Below are 27875 nucleotides of genomic sequence, written 5' to 3'. Positions count from 1 at the left end.
TTCTTCAAACCTAATGGAACAGCTATGCTATAATTAAAGAGTTGTATTTAATTTAATTAAAACAAAATTAAAAACTAATAAAAAAATTTAAAAATTAATTAAAAAATTCCGTTTAAATTTTTTTTTAAACAATTATATTTTAATTTTTTTAAATCAAACTAAACTCGATAATATACCTCCAAAGAAAACTTGGAGATATCTTTGAAGACCTAGAATCATGTTATTTTTTTATTTGTTAACAACTTTAATTTAAAATTTTAATAGCAAGAAACTTTATTTACAATTTGATTCAACACCAGTGAGTAAATATAGCTCGCATTTAACTTCAAACCTTACATGTTGAACTCAATTTTGAATATTTAGATTTTTAATATTTATAGTATTAAAGATTATTTAATTTTTATTATTAATAATAATGATAATTTATTTAAGACAGATTTGTTAAAATTATTTAAATATTATTTTCAATTGTTTGTCGTATTGTTGCTGCCTCATTTTTTACATCCAATAATTGATAGCAATATGTTTGAGTTTTAAAAAGTACTAAAAAAGCTTTTCTGAATTTTGAATGTTAGGCTAGATCCGTGAGAACCGAGCTTGCGGGCAGCAAAATTACGATGAGGACACAACTAAATATGCACGCGGGTCCGGCGTTTTATGGTCGTGTCATTTTACGATTTGGCCGCGCGGCAATATACAAATAATAAGGTGGACAACATAATAAAGTCAGGTACACAATTTGACAAGCCTTAAATATCACGCGACGCGGCACCTAATCAGCGCGCGAGAGCCCCGAGTGGACGAATCATTTTATTATTATTTTATAAAGAAGCGTTCGAGAGACACTTCGGCGTGTAATAAAAAGCGCGGGCTGCTTGTGCGCCGCGCAACAGAGTGAGTGGGTGACGCGCGGATAAATTATTGCACACCAGATCGAGCCGTCCGATTAAATAATCGCACACACGCAGAAATTCGCAATTTTATGTTCTCTTTCTTTCTCAGTGCGAGAAATTGATTTCAATCGTATAATAAGTTTATACTCGCACAAAACGAAAAAGGGCTGTTCAAAACATTTTGGAAAAAGAGAAGAAAAAATTCAGACTTGTGAGCGAGATTATTTTTATACTCTATAGCTCGGATGGAATTTCCTGCTTTTGCGAAGTGACAGCAGAATAATTACGCTCGTGTGTGGGCCGCCGAGTCGGTCTCGGTCTTAGCATCGGGTGAACACGGGATTAAGTCATTTCTCATCGGCGTAAATAAATAAACGTGCGAATAAATCTCGGCGCCGCACAATGCGGATGAAAATATTAAATCTCTCAAACTTGGCAAAAAAATCTTATAGTTACGTATAGCGTGGCTGGCTTCTGCTGGACGCAAATAATTCTTTTGCAGTCAGAGGAAGGTTTGCATAAAATTTCTGTCGAGGGACAGGTGTTCTTTTCGCGACCAGCATTATATATAAAATAACGAAATAATAAAGCGAGATGGAGGGAAATAAAAAAAGGCAGCGCCGTTCTATTATATTAGGCGCGGTGTCATTTCGCGGCGGTTCCTAAATTCGCGAGGGGACACCCATTGGAATAAATTAAGCCAGCGTGTCCATCTGCATAATTTGCGGCCACTTAAGGCGTGCCAAATGTGTCATTTCCTATGCCTCTTCGTTAGACCAAGGCCGCATTTCGCGATTGAGAGGCCCGGCTTTAATTAAAATATAAATCAGAGTTAATTTGCAGCGCGCCGAGCACACCTTTCACAATTTATTAGCACGCTTCACCGATTCCGCGGCACCACCACTGGACGCACTGCTTTTTTAATTTTTATATCGCCGACTAACAAGCTCTCGAATTGGTCGTCAGCGTCTGTGATGATGAGCTGAAAAACACGGATTTGAACCAGCGTTCAACAGGCTCATTATTGTTTTTCACCTTCTAATTTGCAAAATGTAACCGTGATATATATTATATAGCAAGGAGAATCCACAAGCAAATTGATTAACTTAAATTATAATTAACTTAGCTTCCGGAAAGAAATATCAGCACAAAAACTTGATTTTCAAATTTATATTTCAATAAGATAATTCTTAAGCGCTTTATAAAAATGTGTAATGTATCCCAATTTATTGAATTTTGACATGCATTATTCCGAAAATATTATTTTCTTGCAATACTTAAAAATTTAAATTTTAAAATGAAAATTAAACCGCATCAAATTACATGTCAAAATTGTAAAAATAAAAATATAAAATAAATTGTTAATGTTTATTGAACAACTTTTTTTTAAATAGATAAAACTGAAAATAAAGAAAAACTTGCCAAAAACGCATGCATAGAAAATATATATTTACTAATCTTTTTTTTTTTTTTTTTTTTTTTTGCTTATGGCACCCGTGAGCTTATTAGGCTATTGGGTCGGTCTCTTGCCGAAGTCGAGCACCCTTAGCACATTTGTGCTTCCCAACCAACCTGACCCTTGTTCGGGGGCTTTCTAGCAGATTTGGTGGTGCTCGCATGGGCCCCCCACCCCCCTTGAGACCTTGCCCTGGCCTTGCCACGAAGGACTTGGAATGAAACGCAGGCATTCGCCACACAAGCTGAGTTCTTCCAGCTTGTGGCTCGGAGGAAACGTGGCAAACCTCCGAGTGCGAGTCGGTACAGCTTGCGCCATACCTCCCAAATTCCCGACGTGTCAGCCGAAATGTTATCAATGATTCGCATACCAGAGACTATTTGTTTCCACAAACAGCCTCAGGCTGAGCATTGATCCCATGACGGCCAAGGAACCCACTGATTAGAATGCAAGCATTCTAACCACTGGGCCACCGGGCTTGGTAAATCTAATTTACTAATCTAACAATAAGAGACATACAAGTTCACAAAATTTATGTATTAGTTGCAATAGGATCACAAATGCGAGGAAAAACGGTTCATTGCTATATAGCAAACAAAATTTAGATTATAATATTTTATAAGAAAAATAAAAACAAAAAGGTCATGATGACAAAACTAAAAATATAAATTTATTAAAGACTAATAATTTGTATACAGAGTAAGAAATTTGTTCTCCATTGCAGATAATCGCTTTTTTAACTGCAGGGTTGCTTAAGCTGAAAAAGGAGCGCCGGGTCGCGCATGCAGTCGCCATCAGGCGTCTCAAGCGCCAACCATCGCGGGCGCCGGGTTATATGAATCGCGAGCATGGTAATCCCAGCAGCGGACACGAATCTGCTCTTATGTAATGTATTCGCGCGTCAAACTCGGCGGAACGGGCGATAAGTAGTGTGTATAGCCGCTCTTCGACACCTTGTTTCCGCCTGCAGTGTAAATCAATAAGAAGGCTGTACGATACCATAAGTCCGCCGCGCCGCGGACCCCATCCGTCCCGACGGCGGCTTATCGCGCGTTTTACGCTCAAAAGTGGCACTTATCGCCTTACACTTGTCCGTAATGGCCTTTTAACTTTAATAAGAAGTGTTGCTTTTATGTGCCTCTGCTATCTCGCGTGCCCTCTAGCCGCGCCACCAATTATTTATATCGCGCTACACGCTCGTTTTGCACGAGAAGATATGCGTCGGGGACGAGCAGAGAGATCCGAGAGGAATTTAAAGCTCTTTGTCATCACAACTATTTTATAGGATTGGGAAATCCTCATATACCAGTAAGAAAATAAAAACAGGTTTTTAGGCAGGGATGACAAAAGAATTATGTTTTTGGGTTCACAAATAATTTTGGCAAGATTTATAGAAAAAAAGTGAATAGAAAATTTAACGATTATAAAGCAAAATTTTTGTTAATTTTTCCATGCATTTTTTTTCTATAAATGTCACTTAAATTATATTTATTTCTAGATTATTTAGTTTCATATTATTTATGTCTTGAAGTTAACTCTTATTTTCAATTTTGAATTTAAAAATAATAATTGCCATGATTTAATTGTAATTTTGCTCTCATAATCAGTAGACACTGAGACGCAAGTCTCAAATCTTTATCTTGATCATTTTTGCTGTAGACATGATAAGTTTGGAATTTTCAGCCACTCTGCTCAGGGTCCGAATTATGAAAAATGTGAAATCCGCTTAGAAGCCTTGTTGGGGTGTGTTGGAAATATTAATGGTTGCTTTGCGCGACTAGACAATGCGATTTGCGCAGCCCATTGTCTCGGTGCGGTCGTGTATCACTTGCGCCTGTCTCCACAGCTGGTGGTCCCTCTCTCATATTCATATATATAAAGTAATTGGGCCACTGGCTGGCTCCACACAAGCGCTCCGGCAGCATAATAATAATAACGCACTCCTTCCGAAAAGTCTCGCCGGCAAAAGTTTCTCTCTCTCAATATATTATTAGCAGCGGTCAAGAGCTGCGCAAACACCAATAATAGTGTGCGGAAGGGTTGAAAGGGCCCTCAACGCTCGCCTATGAGTCAAGGGCTGATTGATTGGCTTTTTCTAGTGTATGCCTTGCTGTTTTGTTTATTTTCAGCCGTGCAATATTGCGACGAGGGTCGAATTTCAGCTGCTCAAAATCAGGTATGCAACACCCTAGACGAGAGAGCGACGCCGGTTGCATACACGCCATGCAGTTAGGATGAGAAATTTTTCTGTTTTGTCACTTAACAGAGAACGAGATTTTCAGAGGCTTTTGTTAGGGCGATTAAGTGAAATGTTATATTCCCATAAAATTGAGAGCTAATGTTTGTTTAGTCGGTTCGGGGGACGGATTTAGTGTATTTACCTTTGCCGTCACACTAGCTCATGTGAGAGCAAAAACCTTATATATTTTTTATTATGAAACATTCGAGTTAATCTGCGTCAAACAGCGCGAGAGCACATAATTTTATTTAGACACGAGAGAGCAGAACAGAAGCCGAGAAGAGAAAATAAATTTATGTATTCCCTGGCTGGCCGTCTTTTTTCTCGTCTGGAACGAAAATATTATATTTAATCTTGCGCGCGGCGTGACACTAAGTATGATTATTACCAGATTCCTGCGCGGCTTAACAATCGGCGCGTCGCGACACTTTGCCGTGAGATTTCTCGTGCAGATAGCAAGCAGGTGAAAAATTTATTCGGTAAAAATAAATAAAACGTCCGAGAAATAAATAACACAAGAGAGATAGAGAGACGGGAGGAGCAGAAAATCTACACAATTGTGACGCGAAACTCGGGGAGAAAAGTTAGAAGAAAAAATAGAAAGCTGCTGCTCCGGGGAACGGATTATATAAAACCAGTGGCTGGACACGCAGACTTAGCACTGCTGCTTACTCAATAATTTGATCCTGTGTGGTCCTAAGAGGCTTATTAAGCTCTTCTCCGTGTCAACCTGAACAACATTTTTCATCTCGGTGCTGCCCGTCGGGATTACAAGGGAGAAACAAAAATGCACAACACACATATGTATAATATACCGTTTGCTCGGAGAATACATAATAAAAAGGAAAATTTTACTGCCGGTGCTTTTTAAAAAAGCATCAGGGGTTGTGCTTTTGTCCCATCGCGCGGCAGAAAGCAAAAGCGCGGACACAAAACTTTTGAATGTAAACGAATCTTTTCAGGAAAAGTGTGAGTGTGTAACTGTTCATGGCGTGGGGTCTCTTTTCACCCGGAGATGTGTGCATTAGAATAGCCCAGCAACTGCTGGCGACTGCGTGTTAGTTACGCCCAAGTACGTGTAAAAAATTAATTTTCACACCTAGCTGCAAAGCCGGCTTTTATCATCTGTGTCCAAACACAAGGCACGCGTGACTCTCTTTTCTTAAGCCAAACCGAATCGAACAAATTTATTCTTGAGGACGTGACTCAGGTGAGGAATTTTCTGTCGGGTTGAAGTGAAAAAATAATGCAATGTTTTTCTATCCCTTTTTTTTAAGGATATGGGAGGATATGAAATTAGTATAAACATTCTGGCATAGTATTTTTATTGCTCTTTGGAATTTTGTTTTATGTACTTTGCGGCTTAATAAATAGATAAATAAATAAATGAGCTGACCGCATGATGGTGCTGAAAATTCTCTTTTAATAGTTTCGGCCTCGTTGTTGGTGCGCCGAGCACATTCATAAAAGCAGAAGTGTGGTGGTATAAAGTTTTCTTTAAGTGCCATGGGAGTTTTTCTTTTTCTCCCTATATAACCGGCGAGAGAGTACGTGGTATATAAACAGCTTTGGAAATAATTTTTATGACAGGCGTGTGTGCAATGCCGCGACTCGCCGTGTGTGTTCCTCTTTTTAAAACGCTAATTCGAGATCTTTTATATATTATGACGAAACGCACACAGACACGTTTACAAAGTGGAGCCGCGCGAAGGAGAAGTGCCCAGAAACAAAAGCTCTATGATGCTCATTAAGGAGCCCACACGCTACGCTGCACGGTGTAAAACAATAAATTCCTTTATGTTCCTCTGCTGGCTCGGGGCTTTTCGCGTCTGCAGCTCATGGTGCCGAAGCAACCAAAAAACCGTATCTATTCCCCAAACTAAAAGCTACACGTGTTTTCTCAATAATGTTTTATTATGGTACCAGCCTAAATTGATTACGACATATATAGAGAGCGAGCTCGGAGAAAATGAATATTAATTATGTTCCCACTGCGCATAATACCCAAAAATCTAAAACACTCTCTTTGGCTCTTTACCATTTTATGACTTGCTGGACCAAAAATCCGGAGAGCAGAAAAAAATAGATTTGGACAGACAGCAAGACAGACTCGATTGACTGCAAATAGTAAGTGACCGCGGCATTCCTTGTAGCGAATCGTGCGTGACTCAGCTGGACTGTTATATTATTATACAATCGGGCATTGTCTCTCATTCTTTCGATTCCTCACGAGTCGCATCGCCGGACGAATGTTAATTTTTAAATCAAGGGCAAAATTATATAAATGGATATTGCTACATAGTGAGAGTGATTTGAAGGTTTTAAGCTTTCAAAGGGGGTGTTGATGCAGCTCTCAATTTGCACCCCTTCGAACGTATATGTGCGTGCTGGGATGAGACAAGAAACGCATGTGCGCAAACCGTGGAAAGTGTGACAGCGGCCATCAATCTTTATGCGAATTAATCATAATATCCTTGCCCATATTTCCCATCACGTCACTCTCAACCGCACCACCACAAATAATTACAAACGTTGCTCACAGATACTCTATTTTGAAATTGAAAATATTGATAGTTCAAAATATTTAATTTACAACAGTATATTTTTACTCTTAAAATTCAATGGTGGTTTCATATATAATTTTTTTTTATTAAATTAGAAGTGATCAAAGGTTAAAAACAGAATATGAATTTAAAAAATTGTGGAAAAACACATAAAAAAATTTTATTTCAAAATTTTTGTTTATTAGTTTATTATTTTCAATTTATTTAATAATAATTGTTTACTTTTTGATATATATTTTAATAAAATTAAATTTATATTTTAAATATTTTTACACGTGAAAAAGTATATTATAATTTTGTTCCCTTTTTCAACATTTTTTTCAATAATATTCGTCTAATATAATTAAATAAATATAGAATGAGCAAATTCATATGCCTCCTGTAATGCATTGTTGGTGACGTAGAAAGGAAGGAACTTGAAAAATTATTGCAAGAGCTGGTGTATATAAGAGAACTGAATTGATTATGCCAAAAGCAAATCGATACAAAGGTGAGAGCGCGCGAATAAAATATCCGCTTGGCGCGCCGGCTTTTGTACTATATTGGAAAAGGAAACTTGTGTTTCCATTCGATAAGTCTGTGCTCAACAAATCCTGACAAACTGCAAGGGTGTTAGCGAGCCCCTTTGTATCTGAATAGAGAGCGAGCTCTTTTATCGATTCCTATATGTAGCTGACTGAAGAGAGAATTGAGCCGCCACTGAGCAGGGGGAAAAGAAATGGTTGTGCTCGCGGAAAAAAGATGCAAATAAAAACTGCATTCAAATAGACATTTTTGAATTGCCTCGAGGGAAAGGAGGCCAAGAACATTATAGTGTATAGGAATATAACTTTTCCAAATTAATTTGCGCCTCTCCGTTTTATTGCGGCGGTGATATTAGTAGTAGATGATATTAATATAATAATTGTAATTTCCGAGCTTGGGTGCTGTTCATAAAAATGTTGCTGCTCCAAAAGAGGTGCCAATAAACGTGCGGCCAATAATCGTGTGCAAAAAGTACGTGTAATTTGCATGAAAATTTTATTGCCACCGACATTATAAAAGAGTGTGGGAATTGAATTGTATAAACACGACGTGTGAAGAGAGTCAGCTTCTTGAATGGGAGATTTATTTCGAAAGGGTTAAAAGCGCTGAGGGGGCCGACGAGAGGATGTGGACGGGAGAGCTGCGCGCCCGAGAGTGACTAGGACTGGAGCGCTGGAGTCGCTCGACTGCGGAGCACCGGCAGGGGTGGTGCCGCGGCGCCACCCTCGGCACCGCGCCTCGAGTGTCCTCTAGGCCCAACTAATAATAAAAAGCGATATTTCACGCGCGGCGAGTTTTTCTCGCGCCGCTGACGTGAGACGTCCTCCTACGGAACGTCGGCGTACTATCGCAGCCGCTCGTCAGCTAGCGACACTTTTTGCTCTCGCCGCGCCGAGCGTGGCGCTTCCCCACCTTTTATTGCCCACATAACTATGTATGTGTATTACGGAGATGATTGCCCCCTTCTTTTGCCTTTTTCTAAACACGTTCTCCCACCGATCGCTCTCCCTCCAGCTCTCGCAAGTGTTTTGCTTCCATGCTGATAATGGTACGCCGCGTCGCGCGCGCGACCCCTCCCCGGCAGCGCTCTTTAACACCTTTTTTATCCCTCTTGTTAATCAAGGCTCCACCCATTTAAATAATAACCTCCCTTATCAATACGACACCTACCTTACCCCTCCTCGTGAAAAATTTCCTCGCAGAGTTTGCTGCCATCTGGAAAAATTTTCACGCACTTGAAATAAACCATAATTCCAAAATCTGTTCACATTTTCCGCTGTTCTCACGTAGATTTGTATTTAAATAACATACCAACTTCTTGTTTATAGATTGACAAAAAAATATTTTTAATAAAACTATTCATGTTGAAGGATATTTTAATAATTAGGTTTTTAAGGTATCAACCTTATTCCAGGCGTATTTTATCAAAAGAAATCAACCTATATGACTTTTTTCAAGTTCGCATCCAGTAAGAATATTAAAATTTGTATAGAAATAAAACTTCAAACATTTAGATTAATATTAATTGCGTCAAAAAAATCGAATACAAAAAAGGATTAATGATTGTACCGATAAAAAAAGGAGATATAGCCAATTTGATGATATGAAGCTTATTATTTTAAGCAAATTATAATTGATGTAAATTTTGCTTCTTCAGTTTATTGGTACTTTTTAATGAGGAAAGTGTGTAAAATTTATAAACGTCATCTTTTAATGATCTCCAAAATAAATTATTTTATAGTTATTATATAGCCTGGGTCGTTTGAGAAACTTATGTGGGGAGCGTTTCAGGATGATAAATTGTCTTGAAACACATTAGAGTCTGACTTGCAGTTTGTCTGGTTGAACCGAAAACTGTTCGCACGCACAAAAAGTGGCCATTCAAAACATACTAGCATCAGCAAGAGTATTGAATTGCCATTGAGCTGTGCACTGTGCATCATCGCATCGGGTGCGGTATTGAATAAAGTGGAGGAAAAAGCAGCATCGTGTCGCGTCATTTTTTACGGTGGCTGGCTGTTGTAATGGCAAGCGAGCGAGTGCGAGTAACCCCTGGTTCACACGAACACGAACCTCTGGTGGTAACACGAGTAAGCAAGCTGTAGTCTCTTATTGATACAAAAAAGAATAACATGCGCGACACGATTGGGCGAGACGCGAGTTTGTCGAGTATAAAAGGGCGGAGCGAGGAGTCGCGGCGGAACCTATCGGGCCGACTTTACTTTTCACCTAACTTGCCCTGGGAGGGGAAAAAAGAGGAGAAAAATCCCGCCGTCCGGGTGGAGGGGGCCCGGCGGCAAGAAAAGATGCGGCGGGAGGGAGAGGGGGGGCGATACTGACAACACGGTGAAAAAAGAAGTCGTCGACTGCACAGCCCGCGACCGCGTAGATAGGGATGCAAAGTACTGCTCGGGGGTGGAATAAGGAGCATCGCTTCTAACTCGGCTCGCACTCCTTCTCCACGTTTCGAGCTGCTGCGTGTCCGAGCGCGTTTTCTGCCAATTCTGCCCACCGACCGACAACAAGAGTGAGTGCTGCACAGGCGAGTGACAGGGAAAAAATTCCCCCTCCCCTTCCGCAGCGCCCGCCGTGGACGATTCTTATTCAGTAGCAGTCAAACTCACTCAGGGAGCAAGGCGACCAGCACCTCTGCCCTGCCGAGAGCCGCCCGCGTGCAAGCAAACTGTGCGTCCGCAAGGTGTCAGTAGTCTGATTGAGGGGTGGAGGGGAAGAGGATGCAGCAGCAGCAGCAGCAGCAGTAGCCACCCTCGCCTTGCTCTCAAGAAAAGCTCACAAGAAGCAGCAGCTCTTCTCGCGTGCGTGTGTTTGGTGCGGGGGTTCAAGAGTCCGAGGAAGCGCCAGACTCGCCGAGCGGCAAGCGGCCCGCTTGTTGCCGCCGAGGCCGCGAGCGCCGCTCTCGCACTCGCCTAGCAGAGATGCACCAGTGTTGGCAACAAGTTGCGCTTCTTTCGTTGTTGTTGTGACGCGCGCCGACAGGACAGCTTGAATGACCGCGACCATGTCACAGTTCGGCTTCACCCCCGCCACGGCTGCCGCGGGGTCTCCTCCACATTCGTCAAGCACCTCACAAGTAAGTACAGAATAAAATTCTAACTTTTTTTATTTATATAAAAAAGGGTATCTATAGCCGGAAGCAACTCCTTTGCTTTTCAATTTCCTTAACGAGCCGGTGAACGTAGGCATAATTACAGGGTATCGGCGCTCAGCATGTTGTTCGGCCCAACCCGCTGCTTGTAATTTTTACTACTGTCGTCGATAAAGCCGTGCGTGATCGCTGGCTTGCCTTAAACACGTGCTTACTTGCTGATTTATTTTTCTCTATCCTTAGAAGACGTTATAATTTTCGTCACTAATGAGGAGTCCATTAGGGGATGCTTTTTGCTGCTGGGGTGCGCGTGGCGATAAATCAACGGCCCGAGAACGTTGTTAAGACAAGACAAATAATACCGTTTTGATACGGTTATTGTCTTATAATGCGTGGGAAAATATTTGGTGACATCACCCAAATGAAATACTCGGAATCGATAATTGAATTGCGCTTCAGGCGAAAGCAGGTTTAGAAAATTAATTAATTAGTTGTATATTAGATCTGCTAAAGTGATTATTTGATTGACAATCACATTATATTTTCTCAGTCAGGGAGTTTTTAATTTAAATTTTAATTCATATATAGTTTTAATCAAGTATAGATTACCAATTAGCAGGATGACAAAAGTAAATTTAAATTAATAATCTCCAAAAAAATTCACGACATATTAATACATCATATTAATATTTGAATTAATCGAAAAAAATTAATTTAATTTGAATCTATATGTGTACTAATGTTGATATTTGATTAAAAATTTGTTTTACTTTTGAAATATTTATCCCTAGAAACAATTATGTTTTGAATTATAATATTTGCAAACAATAGAATAATAAAAAAAATATTTTAAACTTGTTTCAATTTATTTAAGATTAAATTGATTTTGGCAAACATGTTTGTTCATTTCTATAAGTATATAGGCATAATTTTATATAAGCTGTGATTTTACTTGAACAATATAGCACACACAAATTATTAAGATCTCTTGGCGTTTTGAAAATAAAATATAAAAATAATTAATTTTCCTGTATTTAATTTAATCATTACATTTGTAAAGAAAAAAAAATACTTTATAAGTTTTTAAGGTTTTAATGGTTTTACAAAAATATTCAATAGTAGAGGAAAATAGCTCTACTTTCAATTATTTACTAAATTAAAAAATAGTTATAAAAACATATATATTATTCTAGGTTTTTTTAAATTTTTTTTTTTCTAAATTTTTATCAAAAATGAACATTTATAAATGGGGGCCGATATTAATGTGGCGCTTATTTTACTATGTTTAATTGCACTTTCTGTACTTTTATATATTCATCATTTTTTTTTGAAAGTAAACAACAAAAACTAACCTTTTTCAGCTTTTAATATAATTATTTAAGAATTTTTTCCGCACCGAAAATCTGATTTAAACTCTTATTTTGTAAGAAAAATATGTGCAACTTCATAATTAGGTTTTTTGATACAAGTGGACGCTTTTTACTTTGTGCCATATAATGGACGAGGAAACATAATTTGTCAGCAGCTCTGAAAAATGGTATAACGAGGAAACGCGTTAGTTTGATTAGCACATTGGAGTGCGCGCAGAGGCCAAAACGCAACAGGATCTCCGAAAAGCTCTCTGGGCGACAAACGTGGTTGTATATATGTGATGTGAGTGACTCTTTTCAAACGTTTACTGCTCTGACATTTTTCCATCGAGTCGCGCATTGTGTTGCGGCTCGCGGGGGGACGCGAGACAGCCAGTCAGTCAGAGTCACTATGCTCTTTTTTTATTTAAAATAAATTGGCCAAAAATTTTTCGTTTTTTCGGTGCGCGCGCGAGCACAGCCAGTCGAGTATGAAATTACAAAAAGAATCAGCGCCGCGGCCGCTGCGTTGGCCGAAGGTAATTCAATAGCGCGCACGATGATATTTCTCTGACTTGTCGCTTTGTGCTGCGCCAACAACTGCCGCCGAGCCAGTTCAAAGCTGTGTGCGCCCTTTATTTTACAATTAAATTCTATTTTTGTCCAATTACCAAAATACAAAGAATGCAATAACTCGCCCTGTTACACGTGCGAGACCGCGCACATACAGCGCGGCAACAAAACACAAACCACTCTGCACTCTGCGTAAATCAATAACTCTTTGGGGAGAAAAAAATGAAACCAAATTTCCACTCTGAAAAATGACTATGGTTAATTGCCATTGAATTTGTGCATTTTTCTGCCCTTAATTACTTTTTAATATATTAATTGTTTTCATTTTCTCCCGTTCTGAAGAGGAGCCATAATAAATAAGACATTTTTATCGGTTTAACAATTTAATTTTTGAATAATTTTGAATCAAATGATGTTTAATTTAAATTTTGTTCAAAATATTCACAACAATTTTTGTTTTCTATATTTTTTTTTATTTTTTTATTCATTTTTATTTAATTAAAAAAACTAACTAAATTTTCTGTACTTTTCAATCAATTTTCAATTTTTAATAGTAATCAAATCATTAAAAAAATATTGTTTAAAAAATTTAAATAATATGTATAAAGAAAGAGTTTCAATATTTAGAGTTTAAGTCACCCTGCTTTTAATGAATATATTTTGTATTTCTTGATAAAAAGGTGCGTGTAACCTTTGCAAAGGTACTTCGCGCGCGTCACTTCCGCAGCACCTGCGCGGGTGAAGAAAATATATAACCTGCGTGCACATCCGAAGGCTATAAAACTGCTGCGATGCCCATTCATAACATTTTTATTCTTATAAAGCGTCCTAATTAATGCTCATGACCCAATCTGCGGCACCGAGTGCATTTTTAATTATCATAGTTTTTATGTGCACTGCGGTGCATCTGATATGGAATGAAAATTCATAAAATGCCAAAAAATGATCTCTCGTTATCTTGTTAAGTATTTTTTTTTATATAAACATTGCTCAAGAGTGAATTTGCATTTCTGCCAGGTGATATTTTTTTTAACTTTTATTGCACTGGTTTTATATTTCTTCTGACTTGTTATTTTGAAAATAAAATTTAATGTGGAGAGAGAAAACACGAGAAAGAGTTATGTAATCAATCAAAAGATCTGATTAAGGCATTCTGAAACAATGTTGTTAAATTAATACTTCGTGCTTTTATTTCACTTGGTAAATCGACTTCAATTGAAGGATGAATATATTTTATTGAAATGTCCTTTAGACTTTTTTATATTAATTCAAAACAGTATTTTATTCTTTTATCAGCGGGAAAAATTATAAGGATTTACAATAAAACTCAATGGGCGATAAAATAATTTCAAGAAAGTCTGACGGACGGAAAATCAATTAGTATCGCAGCTCAAGCTTGATCGGCGCCCACCAGGTGCTGATACGAGATGTAATTTTTCCGCGCCCCCCGAGCCGCTTCATCTGTAGCTCCCATTTGGTTTTCAGATTGATATCCATAAAATACGATTTTACCAGTTCATTACCTCTTTATCTTTTGTATTTTTTCTTCCTCCGAACAGCATTATTCTCCTTATATACGTGGCGGTTGCATGTTTTGTGTTGTATTAAAAATTCAAATGTCGAAGCTCTTGGGCTCGACTACGACGACGACGACGGAACAGCAGATACGGATTGTTCATAAATCAGAGGTAATGTTTATTTTATAGGCGGCAGATAAGAGGACGAAAAAGTCTTCATATTTCTGCTCTTTGATGAGACCGTATAAAATATTTCTCCCTGCTTCTCTCCGTATAATGTACACAGCTCGCTCTGTGTGCTGTGGGAGAGAAGAGGTGAAAAAAAAAACGCGGCGGCTCCAATATTATTTGTGTACACTGAGAGCACAATATCATCGAACGGGCGGTCGGGCCGGCGGGAAAAAAGAGGAAAATAAAAAGAGCAGCCGGCAGAGTAGCAGCTTTGCTCTAATATCGGACGCTGATAAGGCGCTCTCAAAGCGAAAGGGCTACCAAGCTCTATGCGAGACTCAAAACCTGTCGCCCAGGGTGACAACAACGGTCACCATTATCGACTTCTCTCTCAGATGCTGAGCTGCCAAGCAGGGTGTGCCTTCTTTAATGATTGCTCTTGATACACACTTGACAAAATGAAAAAATTTAGCTTTACACAAAGATAAAAGTGCAATTAAATTTCTTTTAAATAATTTATATTTATATATTTAAAAGTAATCAAGTAATTTCCAATTGGAAAAATTAATGTTGCAAATCAGATTGAATACAAAGTAAAAATATGGAAATTATAATTTTGATGGAATACTGTATTATCGTAACGAAAGGAATTTATAAAAAGAAAATGTTAGATTTTATGAGTTATTAATTTTATTTGAAGACTATTTAAAAAATATTTTTAAAATAAAAAACTTGAAAAAATATGTTAATAATTTTAAATAACTAGCAATTTTTTATTTCATTGTAAATTAAAAAAAATTGCTTTAAACTAACTGGAGGGAAATATGAATTCAAGTTGATTTTTCTCAGCCAATCTTTGGCTTCCATATACATTTTTTTTGTTGAGTTGCAGTTGTTGATAATTGGCCGTGTTGTATTTATTTGGGCTGCTGATTAATCTGCGCTACTCATGCAGACCCCCTTCCCATGTGCTGCTGCCAAAAAGCAAAATTGTGTTTTCCTGTTATCAACTTGAGCGCGGCACAGCAGCAGCATTATGAGCAGCAGTGTGAAAAATAATCTGGGCGCACTCAAAGCTTATTTTGCTTGCAGAGCAACACCAAAATCCGTGCTCCGGCTCGTCATGTACCTACACGAGTGTTTACCTCGATTTTCAACAAGCAGCCGCGGCGAAAGTCCACCACCGAGATATTGCCGGACAAATAACCCATTCAGATTACAAGTTGGAAATTTCACTGCACGTGCAATGAAAGTCCAAAAATCCAGAAGTAAACATTCCTGCCGCTCAAATAAATGTGAAATTATATATATATTCGAAAAAATTCAGACATTGCGAGATAATGGCGCAGCCCTTTTGAATCGCGATAATTGCAGCAATTGATTCTACACGGCTGCCGTGTGTAATGAGAGTGTCGAAAATGCGTCACGAGCGCGATAATGTGCAAGTGAGAGAGAGGAGGCTAATAATAATAATTAATCATTAAAGGCGACACGAAAAAGTAGCTTATCAGCTGGCGTCTCGAGTGCGCGGCGGTGATTTTTGATTGATATTATATCAGCAACTTGTAATTCGTCTTAATCGCTGCTCCAACTACTGGCGGTCTCCTTTCAGCCTCGCTTTTATTCTCGCCGATTCGAATTTCGCCAAAAATAAATCGATCTTCTCTCCTAGTGGAAATGAATTTTTGGAAAGTCTGTAAATATTTTTGTTTTTGCCACTCGAAAATAAAGTTGTCAACAAGTTTGAGAGACGCGAAAAGAGAAAATAATAATCCGGTGTGTCGTGTTCATCTCCCCGCGACGGGGGGTTGCGCATCAGGAGAAATACCTGCTGAGGCGTCTGGCGCCAGGACGATCCTTATCCAGCAGGACGCGCAGTCTTGTTATTTCCACCCGGTTTGTTCTATTTCGGCCGCAGCACTTTGCTGCATCATTTGCGAGTGACGCCGTGCGTAGCGGTAGTGGCCATTAAGATGCACTTACGCGCGAATGGCCCTTAACTGTAAACCAATCAGCGCCGCGCTAATTAATGCTTCGTTTGTTCGGCCGAGTCGTAAAAATAAATAATACAAAACGCTAGGCCAACGAGCCGGAAAAACGATTCTCATTTGAAACATAAACAAGCATTGGATCTCCATCAATATTTGAGATAAAAGGTTATATAATGTTATCTTCAGGAGCAAAATAAAGAATTTAAAATTCCAGAAATTTACTTAATCAGCTGCATTGTCGTTTTTCCTTATTTAAGAGTCTATGCAAATTCAAAAATTGAAATTGTTTAAAAAATAACTACTTTATTTAGCTATTTTTATTTTTAGGATTTTCCTCTCTTTTTATAATTTATTTTTATCTCGATCTGAAATGTTTTTCCAATAACTTCACTTTTGCAATGTTAAATGCCTCTCTAAAACAAGACATTAATTTGCCTCTGCTGGAGTTGCAATTAAACATGCGCCAAAAAAGGAGCGACGTTCTTTCTTCCATTCACCCTGGTGGTCGTTGAGACAAATATAGCTCGGAGGAAATGGCAAGAACGAATACAGCATGTAAACGGCCGGTTTTATTTCGGCGCGTGCAATTCCAGCACCAGTGTAATAGCGTGAAAATTTGTTTTTAAAAAAGGTTTCCGAGCCGCGAGAGCATTCGAGGGCTCTTTATTTCGCGCAGCACAGCCGTTTAATTTTCGTTTTACGCGCCCCTAAAAAGCTGCTTCACTCGTCATTCCACGGCATTCTCCTCCCAGCACCAGCTTTCAAATTCAACCCCAAACGAGCTGCGCTATGTGAAATTATGAGCCCTATAAAATACGGGCATGCATGCGGAATATATATTTATTAACACGATGAAACGGACGCGCCGGAGACTATTTATATTTGCAGAGAGGAAAAAGTTTTATGCTGTTTATATTTGCACGCCACTGACTTTGATAGGGCAAATTTTGCTCAAATTTGGCACACTTTCAACTGATTATGGGAAATTTGGAGGTTTGGAAGTATTAGAAAGTGTAAAACTTGCATGCACAAGTCTTATATAAATATTTATTTTTGCTGTAATATTAAAAAAATTATCATCTATATTGATCCGTTGTAAAATTTATTTATGTATTAAATTTTTCGAATTTTTAATTCTTATTCTAATTTTTTTAAACTTACAACTTATATCCTTTAAGTAATTTTGGAATTTAAAAATTATATATCTATAAAAATAAATTAAAGATTTTAAATTAAGCTATATAATTTTCTTTTGATATTTATAATAATTTTTAAGACATTGCTGCAAGCTTTAAAGCCTGTACATATAGCAAAAATACATTTTTTCTGATTTATTTCATAGAGCATTGCAAAATTAATTTGTAGGTCTGCGGAACATTTCCCAGGAATAAGACCTCCACTATGAAATTATAAAATTTCCGGTGCTGCGAAATGTTTCACAATAAAATATATGTTTCCATAATTTAAATTACCATGACCAACTTCGTCGTTATAGATTTGTGGAAATATATAGTTTTGTTTCGAATTTCACGGGAAACAGCGACGACAAATACTGTGTAATCGGATGCCCGATCGTTGGGTTTGATGCAGTGTGCAATTCGCGACCGCACAGCAATTACCATGTAGATATCGTTGGCGGAAATTATTTATAATTGCAATTCCGCGCACACATGCGACACACACAGCAGCATAGTAGTGAGTCGTGAAATAATATCTCTTCTTGTAGCGAACGTTGGTGTGCAGGCGAAGCAGCCAACGTATTAGTATAGCTGCACCGTCTCCTCTCTCGATGGTATAATTGGATTGCGCGACACTCAAACATTGCACTCGGCTTCGGAATAATATCCACGTGCCCTTTTTGCTCTGCGACGAGACAAAATTAATTCACACAGCGCCGCAGATTGCATCTCTCTCTCTCTCAATTCAAATTATATTGCGAGTTAGCGCGCGCGGTGTTTGTTTGTTGTTTTGTGTTAATATACAGAGCAATACAATAATCGAGTGCTGGTTAATAGAAAGTAGCTGCAGAGCAAACAACTGCTTTAATTTTATTATTGTAATCAACGGTTCGTAGTCACCAATATAAATTATAGTCCGATTGCAAATCAGGCGAGCTTTAATCGACTCGTGTTCTAATTGATCCGGAGAAAGTTATTGTCCAACGCTAATGGAACGACCCGTGTCGGAAAACTATATTATTGGCCCCGATCGCGTTTACATTGCGTAGAACATAAATTATCACCCTTTGGCTTTAATTGATTTCCACCGAGTGTAAACACTTAATCAACATTATTAATTTTATTAATATAAAATCATTCTATAGCTTCTGAATATTTCTAATAAAACGTTTTATGTTTTTTTTCTCAGGTGGCCGTTTCCAGTCCATCGCCAGTAGCGGCGTCGTCGTCGGCGCCACCACCCCCAGGAAGTCCTCCCATCGTGGCGCCGGTGGCCACGGCGCCGGGCGCAGCCCCTTTGGCTTCGTCAGCGTCCGGCCGGTGTTGCGACTCAGGTCGGCCGTTGTTCACGGACCCGATCACCGGACAGAGTGTGTGTTCGTGTCAGTACGACCCGCAGACGCACCTCCTCAACTATCAAAGACTGGCCACCGCCGGCCTGCCGCTCTCCATGTACAGTGCCCCTTACAGTGAGCAGATGGCCGCTTACTTCCCATCCCTCGGCGCCGCCGACCAACCACCCTTCTATGCCACAGCGGTGAGTTGACACAACCCTTAAGCTAATCTTATTCCATTATATACACATAATAAATTCTTACTTCTTTCATTAGCCAATTTACTCCTAAATTTTGGTGCCGTGATAACAATTTTAGACCTTGCTTATTATAAAAAATTGTAACAAAAGAATCTCTGCGCAAAATGCTACAAAGGCTTATCTATTTTTTAATTTTTTTGTTTTAAACTTGACGTAATGCTACAGATAGCATAAATTATCCTGGAATAATGTTTTAAAACATTCAGGTAGAAAAATTAAATTACATAATTGTCATACATAATTATAAAATTGTAAATGAGCAATTTTTTTAAAATATTATTTTTTAGTTTTTTTTTTAAGTAACTTAAAATAATTTTTTTTCGCTCGTTTCTCACTGTAGCTCTTGATTGCATCCAGTTAAGTTAATTATATATAAAAGCGGAAGCAAATTGGATTTGAAGCATGCATGCTGATTTAACCGCGTCGTTCTCGACACATAACTCGCGTTTTGCAATTCCCAGTTTCCCACATCGTGCATGTATTATTATACAATTTAAGTTTCATGTTTCCAAGCTTACATGATCGATAATTGTAACATAATTCAACTGCGCATAGTGCTCCGGTTGGACACGTAACGTGGCGTATTAAAACCAAAGTGAAGACCCTTGGTGCACATATTCAAATGCAGCAGCGACTTGTAACGCGGCGACCCCGATGGCTGACCCGTCCATTTGAACGCAAACTGTACATACACGGTGTAACGACTTGTAATGCGTATATGGCGACCGCGCTGCACCTCTATCTGAAAATGCTGCACGCATATACAGCGCCTGCATGTATAATAATTAAATAATCGGGCTGCCTTAATCGGCGCCGAGACCGTTTAGGCCCGCGCAAATTAGGACATGCCATTAATGAGTTAAAGTAGTAGCACCGCGTAGGGCAGCTGCAATTCAGACCGCGTGTGGGCCGTCAGCAGCTCCCTAATTATTGCATCGCCTCTCACTCGCAGTAATATAGGCGGTTTCCACTATTGATTTGCTAATTGGAACGTTCTCCATTCAAAACATAACATTGACCTTTCAATAATCAAAATAGCTTTGCGTGGGATTTAGTTTATTTAGCTAATTCACTTTAATGATGTGAAAATAAATTCTTAATTCAAATGGCAATGTGGCTTAAGAAAACCAAAAACAATCAGAAAAAACCGCGGAAAATTCAAGTACAGAATTTCAAGTATAATTATGAAACGATAAAAATTTAAAACTGAATTTTTTTTCTGTCAGACGAGATGTAAACATTTATGTCTGGAAGTAAATCAATAATTCTACCTCTCCATAAATTTATGCATCCAAAATAAAGCTGACATGTTATAATAATTTTTATTTTATATTTTTTGAAACGAGTCATTCCTCCTGCACTCTCACTCAGCTGCCGAAAATTTATCGCCCAAAAGCAAAGCGTGTATGTATGTGTTTGTTGCGCAACAAAACACCTTTGGAGTTATTAGTATGCATGCTGCGATGAGGTGGGATTATGTTGGACGCGGTGGAGAGCCCCGCGTAGATTATTACACGCAGCGAGGTGTCTCTTTTATGGTTGATGTGCGCGCGTCTCTCTCGATGCTCGCCTCCACGACGAGAAGCCGCAATTAACCGTGCAGCGTGCGTATGAGCTTTGTTACATGTTAAGCAGCCGGAAATTTGCGTACAGAGTGTCTACTACTTATACAGATAGTGTGTTTTAACTTAAGACCCGTCCGAAGGTGACGTGTACTTCCTATCGCAATTAGCACAGAGCTTTTACTAAGTGCAATTCCTTATAAGATATCGCTTGACAGTATAATGCAAACCACAAAAATAAAACAGAGAATTATGGATAAATATAAAATAAATTTATGTTTATTAAATTAAATAGTATAAATAAATTTTAATATAACCAATAAAATTGAATGATAATTAAATTTTGTGTAGCAAAATTTCACGATCGATGGTGATTTGAATTTTCCTCGATGCTGGTTTTTGTGAGTTGTTTATTATTTAAAAAATAATTGTGTAGTTTCGTTGGCCATATAGATGCTTTATTTTGCATTCATTAGCGAAATTGTACAACAATTACAGACGAAGGGCTCCACAGCTAATATATTATTAAATTTAAAATGAATAGCAGATGTCGACCACCTATGTTTCAAGTCAAGCATGTATATGCGAAGAGTCTTTTAGATCTCTCCAAGTGGCGAAACTTGGTCGCTTTTCCAGTTGTGCGCGCAGAAGTAAATTTTAATCCGCGGCGGCGGCAAATCCTCTGCGGGCCAAAGTTTGGGACAAAACGCGAAGGTCGGGCACCTCATAATACCCAGTAGCAGAGGAGCTTATAATGACGCTGTATTGAGTTACACGACTCGCACCTTCTTTAATTCTTATCTCATCTGAATATCTCTCTCCTTGGCAGCAGCAGGTGCTCAGTTGCCTTTTCAAGTCTCCATAACTTTTCACAAAACCAACAAGAAAAAAAAAATGCAAATTTTTATTTATTTAAAAAGATATGTAAATAGATAGTCAAGCTTTGGCTGTTATTATTTATCAGTTATTAAAACTTTCTTTTCCTATAGCGGATTGTAGGCGCGGATGCTGCTGCACTTTTGGATTTTTTGAGGTTTCCTCGAAAATCTGGATGCAGCGTTGGTTGAGCTAAAGTCGCGTCTTGTTAGCGTCAAAGGGACAAAAAAGCTGCAGGCGGAGATGAGGCGCTAGTTAGGTAGAAAAGTTGGCCCTCCGCGGAGGTATTCTATGGTAGGGTGTAAGGTGATACTTATTCATGTGTCGTCCCTTTTATACATTACACGCGGCTCAGCACCATGTACAGAGGACGCCATAAATATTGAGCCACCGCGTGCATTAGATATCGCGCGCCGCGGCGGCCTCTCTTAATTTTCTTTTTATGGCTCTAATCTGCGAGCAGCATCTGCCGAAACGGCAAGTCCATTTACTTCCCTCGACACCAGATACCATCGATTTCGGCTGTGTTTTTCGCCCATTTTCGCACAAACCGAACTCATGTTAAATTAATAAATGAGAGAGCAAGACACACATCAACAAAAGCCAGGTGCTGAATTTTATTGCCTATAAGTTATTTTTTTAAATATCTCGAAAAAAAAATTATTTTTGGCTGTGCAAAACAACATTGAGTAAAGTGCTGACAAAATTGTTCTAAATAATATAATTATTTTTTGTCGCATGTGCACAACGAAAGTTTTGCCTGCCAATTAACATATCGCGGCGCATGCAGTATTTTTCAAGCAATTATCAGGACATTGACGCGCGGCGACGATTTTGCCACATAAAAAAATTGTCTCTTTGTTTTATTACATCCGCTTGTCGTCTTGTTGTCATACGGCGTCTCTTTTTCTATAACCGAAAAAAGAAATTTGATTATTATTGCATTGTCTCGTCATATAACATTAATAATAAATATTCTACAATAATAAATTGCTTTTTATTATAAGTATAAATTTTTTTATTTAATAACAATAATTTGGTTACATTCTTATAATCAAAATAAAAAAAGAGTCTTAAAAGTAATTTTTTATTGTTTGTTTGATAAAAATAATATCAATAATATATTATAATCTCAGTACTAAAATTATTCATTTAAATAAAGCGAATAAAATTTTAATTTGTGATGGAAATTTCCCTCTCTTTTCCTGTTATTATTCTCATATACAACAGAGGCGTGTTGGGTTGGAAATATAACAAGATTGAGGCTGTGAAATATCTGCTTGACGCGTAATCGCAAGAGCGACTGCATTTTCCCGTGAGTTATTGCATTAATTGAGAGTGCGTGCGAGAGGATGAAAATGTTTTTGCTGCCGCTCGCTCACAGTCAGCGGAGCATCTAGACGCGATAAACTGTGCATAAAAGGCCGAGCGCGTTTATAAAATAAAATAAAACGACAACGAGCCCTTCACATGTATCACACACAACAGCAGCAGCGCAGCCAGCAGTCCTTTAACCTGCGCTATAGCTGCTTTATTTATTATGCGCTGCAAACAGAGAGCCATTAACTTTCTTATCGTGTAAATTTATAAAAGGTACGCTTGTTGTTGTTCTGCGAGCTGTCGCGGCCCGAAGGTTACACAGACAAAAATTCTTCATTAGATGATAATTGAATTCAGTCCGACCTGCTTTCAAAATGAAAAATATCGCTTCCGCCTCTTCTTTTTTTCTCGCCAAAGTTTTTAAATTTATTTATTAAGAAAAATATTATATAGACCCTGCAATGTTGTGATCCAAAGAGATGAGACTAAATTTTCTGTGGATAAACTAATTCTCGACACTTAATTACACACGTGATATCGATCTTATGAGCAAGAGGCGTAATTATGAGCAATAAAACTCAGACAGCTCTTGCTGATCAGCTGCTGTGGATCACCTTTTTGGTTTAATTGAAACGTGCGAAACCTGACGCAAGGTGATGAGTAAATTACAGTTTTGGCACGTTATTAAATGAGGAGACCAGCATAGAACTTTGACAGTTTTTTAGACATTTTATAACCGAATTACCAAACGGAGACGACAGCCTGTATAATTATTATGCTTAATGCAGCCACAGCCAGCATTTTTTGGTTGAAAAAGTATGCGACGCGTGATCACGAAAATTGGGACGGCTGTTGTGTCTCTAATTATGTCATTCTCGTGCCCTCAGGTGAATTGATAAACCAAGAAATTATAAGTTTAATTGACCACCAGCACCGATACCCTTTCAGAAAATAATTAATCTTCGCTAATTGGGACAGGTGCTGCGACTTCCTTACACATTTAAAATAACAGAAACATATGTACATGATTTATATAAGGTAGAAATGAGATAATATGTCTCTTTGTGACATGTATATGCTCATAAATTTATTCTATTTTCAGCCTGGAGGGTTGGACCTCAAGGACAACTTGGCCGGGGCGCCTCCAGGGTGGCCCTACCCCTCCGTCTACCACCCCTATGACGCTGCGTTTGGACCCTACCCCTTCAACGGGTAAGTTATTTTATATTTATTCTCTTAATTTATTTCAAATAAACATGTCGGCGCGGATGAGACTTTTTTATTCAAATTAAGGCAAAGGGTTATCAAAATTGTTTTTAAATCAATTTATTTCTGCATGTTTTTTTCTTCCGTCTGTATGACGTGGGAATGTCTGTTGCATAAAGTGGCATTGTAGAGCACACTGTTACGCCGAAAGCGTTATATTACGAATACGAGCCAATTCGCACCAGCGCAGCTTATCTGCTTGAATCGTTCGCGTTTCAAGGAGTCGCGACCCCAGCAGCGAATCGTGCCACACACGAAGCGGCAAAAACGACATCTAATATGTTAAACAGCGAAAATATATTGAGTTGCAAAATGTGATGATGACGGCGCTTAATACAATAACAGTCATACAAGAACATCACTCCACATACATTAGTTTTTTTTTTTTATTAGCAGTGCGAGCAGGGGCTCTCGGGTTCACTGGTTAGTTTTGCTGTTCGCGCTTCATCATCGCCCGTAGCCGATGGTGACGTCGAATTTATTTCTCGGAATAAAATAGATATAATAACGCAGTGGCTTGTGTGGGGTCCGATATCGATCGACCTTTTAATTGCTTGTTACATCTCGTGTTGACGTGCGCGAGGTTATCGCCAATCAACACTCTCTTCTTCTTCTCTCTCGCTTAATACATATATGCACTGCAGCAATATGTACGGACTTTCGACCTCTTTCTCTCTCCGTTCGCATAAACACGCCAATAAAATTTTATTCGAAAATTAATTAGCCTCATTAATTAAAAGAAATATATGCGACGACTCTGCTCTTGACTCTTATTATTATATTCTCTTCCCTGCGCGCACTCCTGCTTAGAGCCAAGAAAATATAATACAATTTTATTGCTGCTCGTATCGTGAATGAATTTTTCTTTTCCCTTCCTTCAGTCCACACGCATATAACAGACCGATCGGCTCGGCAATAATCAGATGCATGAGATCGCCTCGGCGCACGTGATGTCCACTGTCATTGTGTTTTCCTCTATAATGGATCCGTGCAGGTCATTTCAATTAGTCGTCAACCTGAAACGACCACGACCGACGACGAACCCTTTAATGCTGTATGCCATGCTGAAAAGCATCAGCCAACGGCCGCATGCGTCATTACGAGTATTGTCATAATGTGCTGGAAGGAGCAGTTTCTCGACCCACCAAGCTTGAAATTAACATTTCATCAAAGTCCGTGAGCGTGCAGCAGTTGTGGAGAAATAAAACGATCGAGACAGCAATTTTTTTTTTTAAATTTGAAACGAGATTTAACATAAATTCAATGCTTAATAAATTTGATTCCAATCCAAATTTAAATTAGTTTTCTTACTATTTGAATTATTTTTATCATTTGTTTGATTCCAAAATTCAGGAATACCGACTGCCCATTAATATTTTTCGAGGGACTATGTATAGCATTTCCATATTTGTGATTCATTGATGGCATTAAAAAATGCAAATCACGCGGCTCATTCTTTGTTTTATAACTTCACTTTTCACAAGAGCCGCCAAATTCAAATTCAGTCGACACGTCTATAAATTTTATTTTTGCTATTATTGCTCCTATGAGCCGCACGCGCGCTCAACAATCCGCGCCTTATCTGATTCTGTCAATTCGGCGCCTCTCTTTCTTCGTCATTTTTAACGTGGTCGCCACCAACGGCGAGTTGTTATTTTTTACCTGCTAAGTATTGGGGTGAGGACAAGGGCCGCGGCAGTCACGTCTGCGGAGAGCCGAACGGACGGACGTGCTCATTAATTTTGGAATCGTTTGTCAATATCCTCTTGTTTGCTTTGATATGCGCATTCCGCACTTCCTCAATGGTCTCTGCAATAAGGACTGCATTTCCGGGAATGCCATTTTTGCGCACGCACAATTTTATTCATATGTGCGCGATAAGCCCCCCGCAGCACATGCGCGATTTTTTCAATTCATTTAATTCATACTGCTGCTTGGCTGCGTCATCTGCATCGCAATGAATCGGTTCATTGAAATATTTTCCTCCCATCTAAGGACGGCATTTCGATTCGCTCTGGTGATAATCAACGTGCCTTCTTCGGCAGCGAGAGATGCACCTCGGCCGGCGAATGAATGAAAAACAGCGAGGTCTCTTTTTGCATTTTCAGATCGAATCAGATTATCAAGCCTTGGTGGTTGAAAAGAGCGCCGATGCATCACTTAAATGCGACTTAATCTCAATGCTCAACACGTGATGGCCACAAAAAGACCCTCGCTGCTCTTTCCACCGCGTTAGGGGGGACAAAGAGGATCGCCGTTAGAAATTGATTGATGATTTTTACATTAGTCGCAAAAGAACAGTCTTCGCATTAATGCGGTGTGTAATTTGTATGCCTATGAATAACTTGATTTTGGGCCAAGTATAGATTTAAGAAAAGACTATTTTCAAAGCTATTTAAAACCATTTCTGATGAATTAAATGAAAAAATTTTAAAGTTTTTAATTATTTTTCCTGGAATATTTTATGCATTTTTTTCGTTGCAACGAGTGTTTTTATCAAAGTTTGTTGTGCGCTCTAAATACATTTTCAGGCACGAGTTGGTTTTCCGTGCTGTGCAAGTGTTGACTTGCGAGAAAACGAGCAAAAGCATAAGCTCATGTTAAAATAACATATACATCTTTGACTCGCTTTAAAATTTCCAGCACGTGCAAATTTTGTCGAGAGCAAAAATATCCACAGCAGCAACTGAAACGACGGAGAGTGAATACACGGTTTTCCCAGAATCAGAGAGAGTTAAAGCACTCTTGTGTGATATTTTGTAAAACAAGCCGGCCGTGCACAATTCGCTGCGTTTCAAATTGCTAAATGTGTTAAAGTGATGAGAGAGGTTATCTGGCGCTCGAGTTTCAAAATCAGCCGCTCGTGGAAATCGCTGACCTCTCAATTCGCACAATTTGCAATTCTCTGCATGTTTTGGAGAGCTGATAAAAAATATTTATCACGATTTCGAAAGAATTAAACACATTTGAAGGCATTAGCAAGAATATCGGCGGCGGCAGCTGCGAATCGGTTTTATTCCGGGCGAGTGCGGATCGGGCATTATTTTATGTATCGCGCACATTAACAGCAGAGCGAGCCAGTCAAACGTGTTGGGATAAAGTGCTACACACGTATACGAATGTACATTCGAGAACGGAGAGCAGAGCATTAAATTTATTTTAAAAAGGTGCTGCTTACATTAATGCGCTGGCGAGGAAAGAAGCGCTCAAAAGACACACCCAGTTAAAAGCAGCGCGAGCATGCAGCTCACCAACATGCGCCTTATAAAATAAAATTATGTTCAACAATGGTTCGAGATAAAGTCGGAACGCAGAAACGCCGCTTTGAAAGGCCAGCGTGGAAATTTGTGCCGGTGCGATAGTGACAGCTTGTCCTTTGAAAAAACAGAGTAGTGATAATTTTTTAATTATTTTTCCCCCGAGTGTGTTTTTAATTTGGTAAACAAAAGTGCTTTTTTAATTAGTTTTCTCCCAACAGTTTTTATTTAGAGAATAATAAATGCAATCAAATTTCTTATATTTACATAATATTTATTTTTAAAACTCAAAGAGATTAGTTAAAAAAATGTAAAATGCTTCATCAAATTTAAAGCAATATTTTTTTAAGGTTGAAAAAGCTTTGATAAAGTACTATCTATAAGGAGGAAAAATAAAATTGCGTGTCTTTGAATTTGTCCTCTGCTGCAATTGAGAAT

At 38.6% G+C, this 27875-nt stretch overlaps 1 protein-coding gene across 1 annotated transcript in view; it reads left to right on the top strand.

The window, feature by feature from the left end:
• The first annotated feature begins 10032 nt into the window (after nucleotides 1–10032).
• LOC132201064 (homeobox protein caupolican) overlaps nucleotides 10033–27875 on the top strand; it is a 33761-nt gene continuing 15918 nt past the window's right edge. The window contains exons 1-3 of the mRNA XM_059626946.1: nucleotides 10033–10768; nucleotides 18752–19099; nucleotides 24017–24126. Of these exons, the coding sequence (XP_059482929.1) occupies nucleotides 10685–10768; nucleotides 18752–19099; nucleotides 24017–24126 (542 nt within the window). The 5' untranslated portion in view covers nucleotides 10033–10684. The remainder of the gene's footprint in view (nucleotides 10769–18751; nucleotides 19100–24016; nucleotides 24127–27875) is intronic.

Source organism: Neocloeon triangulifer, unplaced genomic scaffold (genome assembly GCF_031216515.1).
Source record: "Neocloeon triangulifer isolate White Clay Creek 2 clone unplaced genomic scaffold, ASM3121651v1 ptg000014l, whole genome shotgun sequence".
Lineage (NCBI taxonomy): Eukaryota > Metazoa > Arthropoda > Insecta > Ephemeroptera > Baetidae > Neocloeon > Neocloeon triangulifer.
The sequence above is the reverse complement of the archived record's forward strand: the minus strand, read 5'-3'. Positions and strand labels throughout refer to the sequence as shown.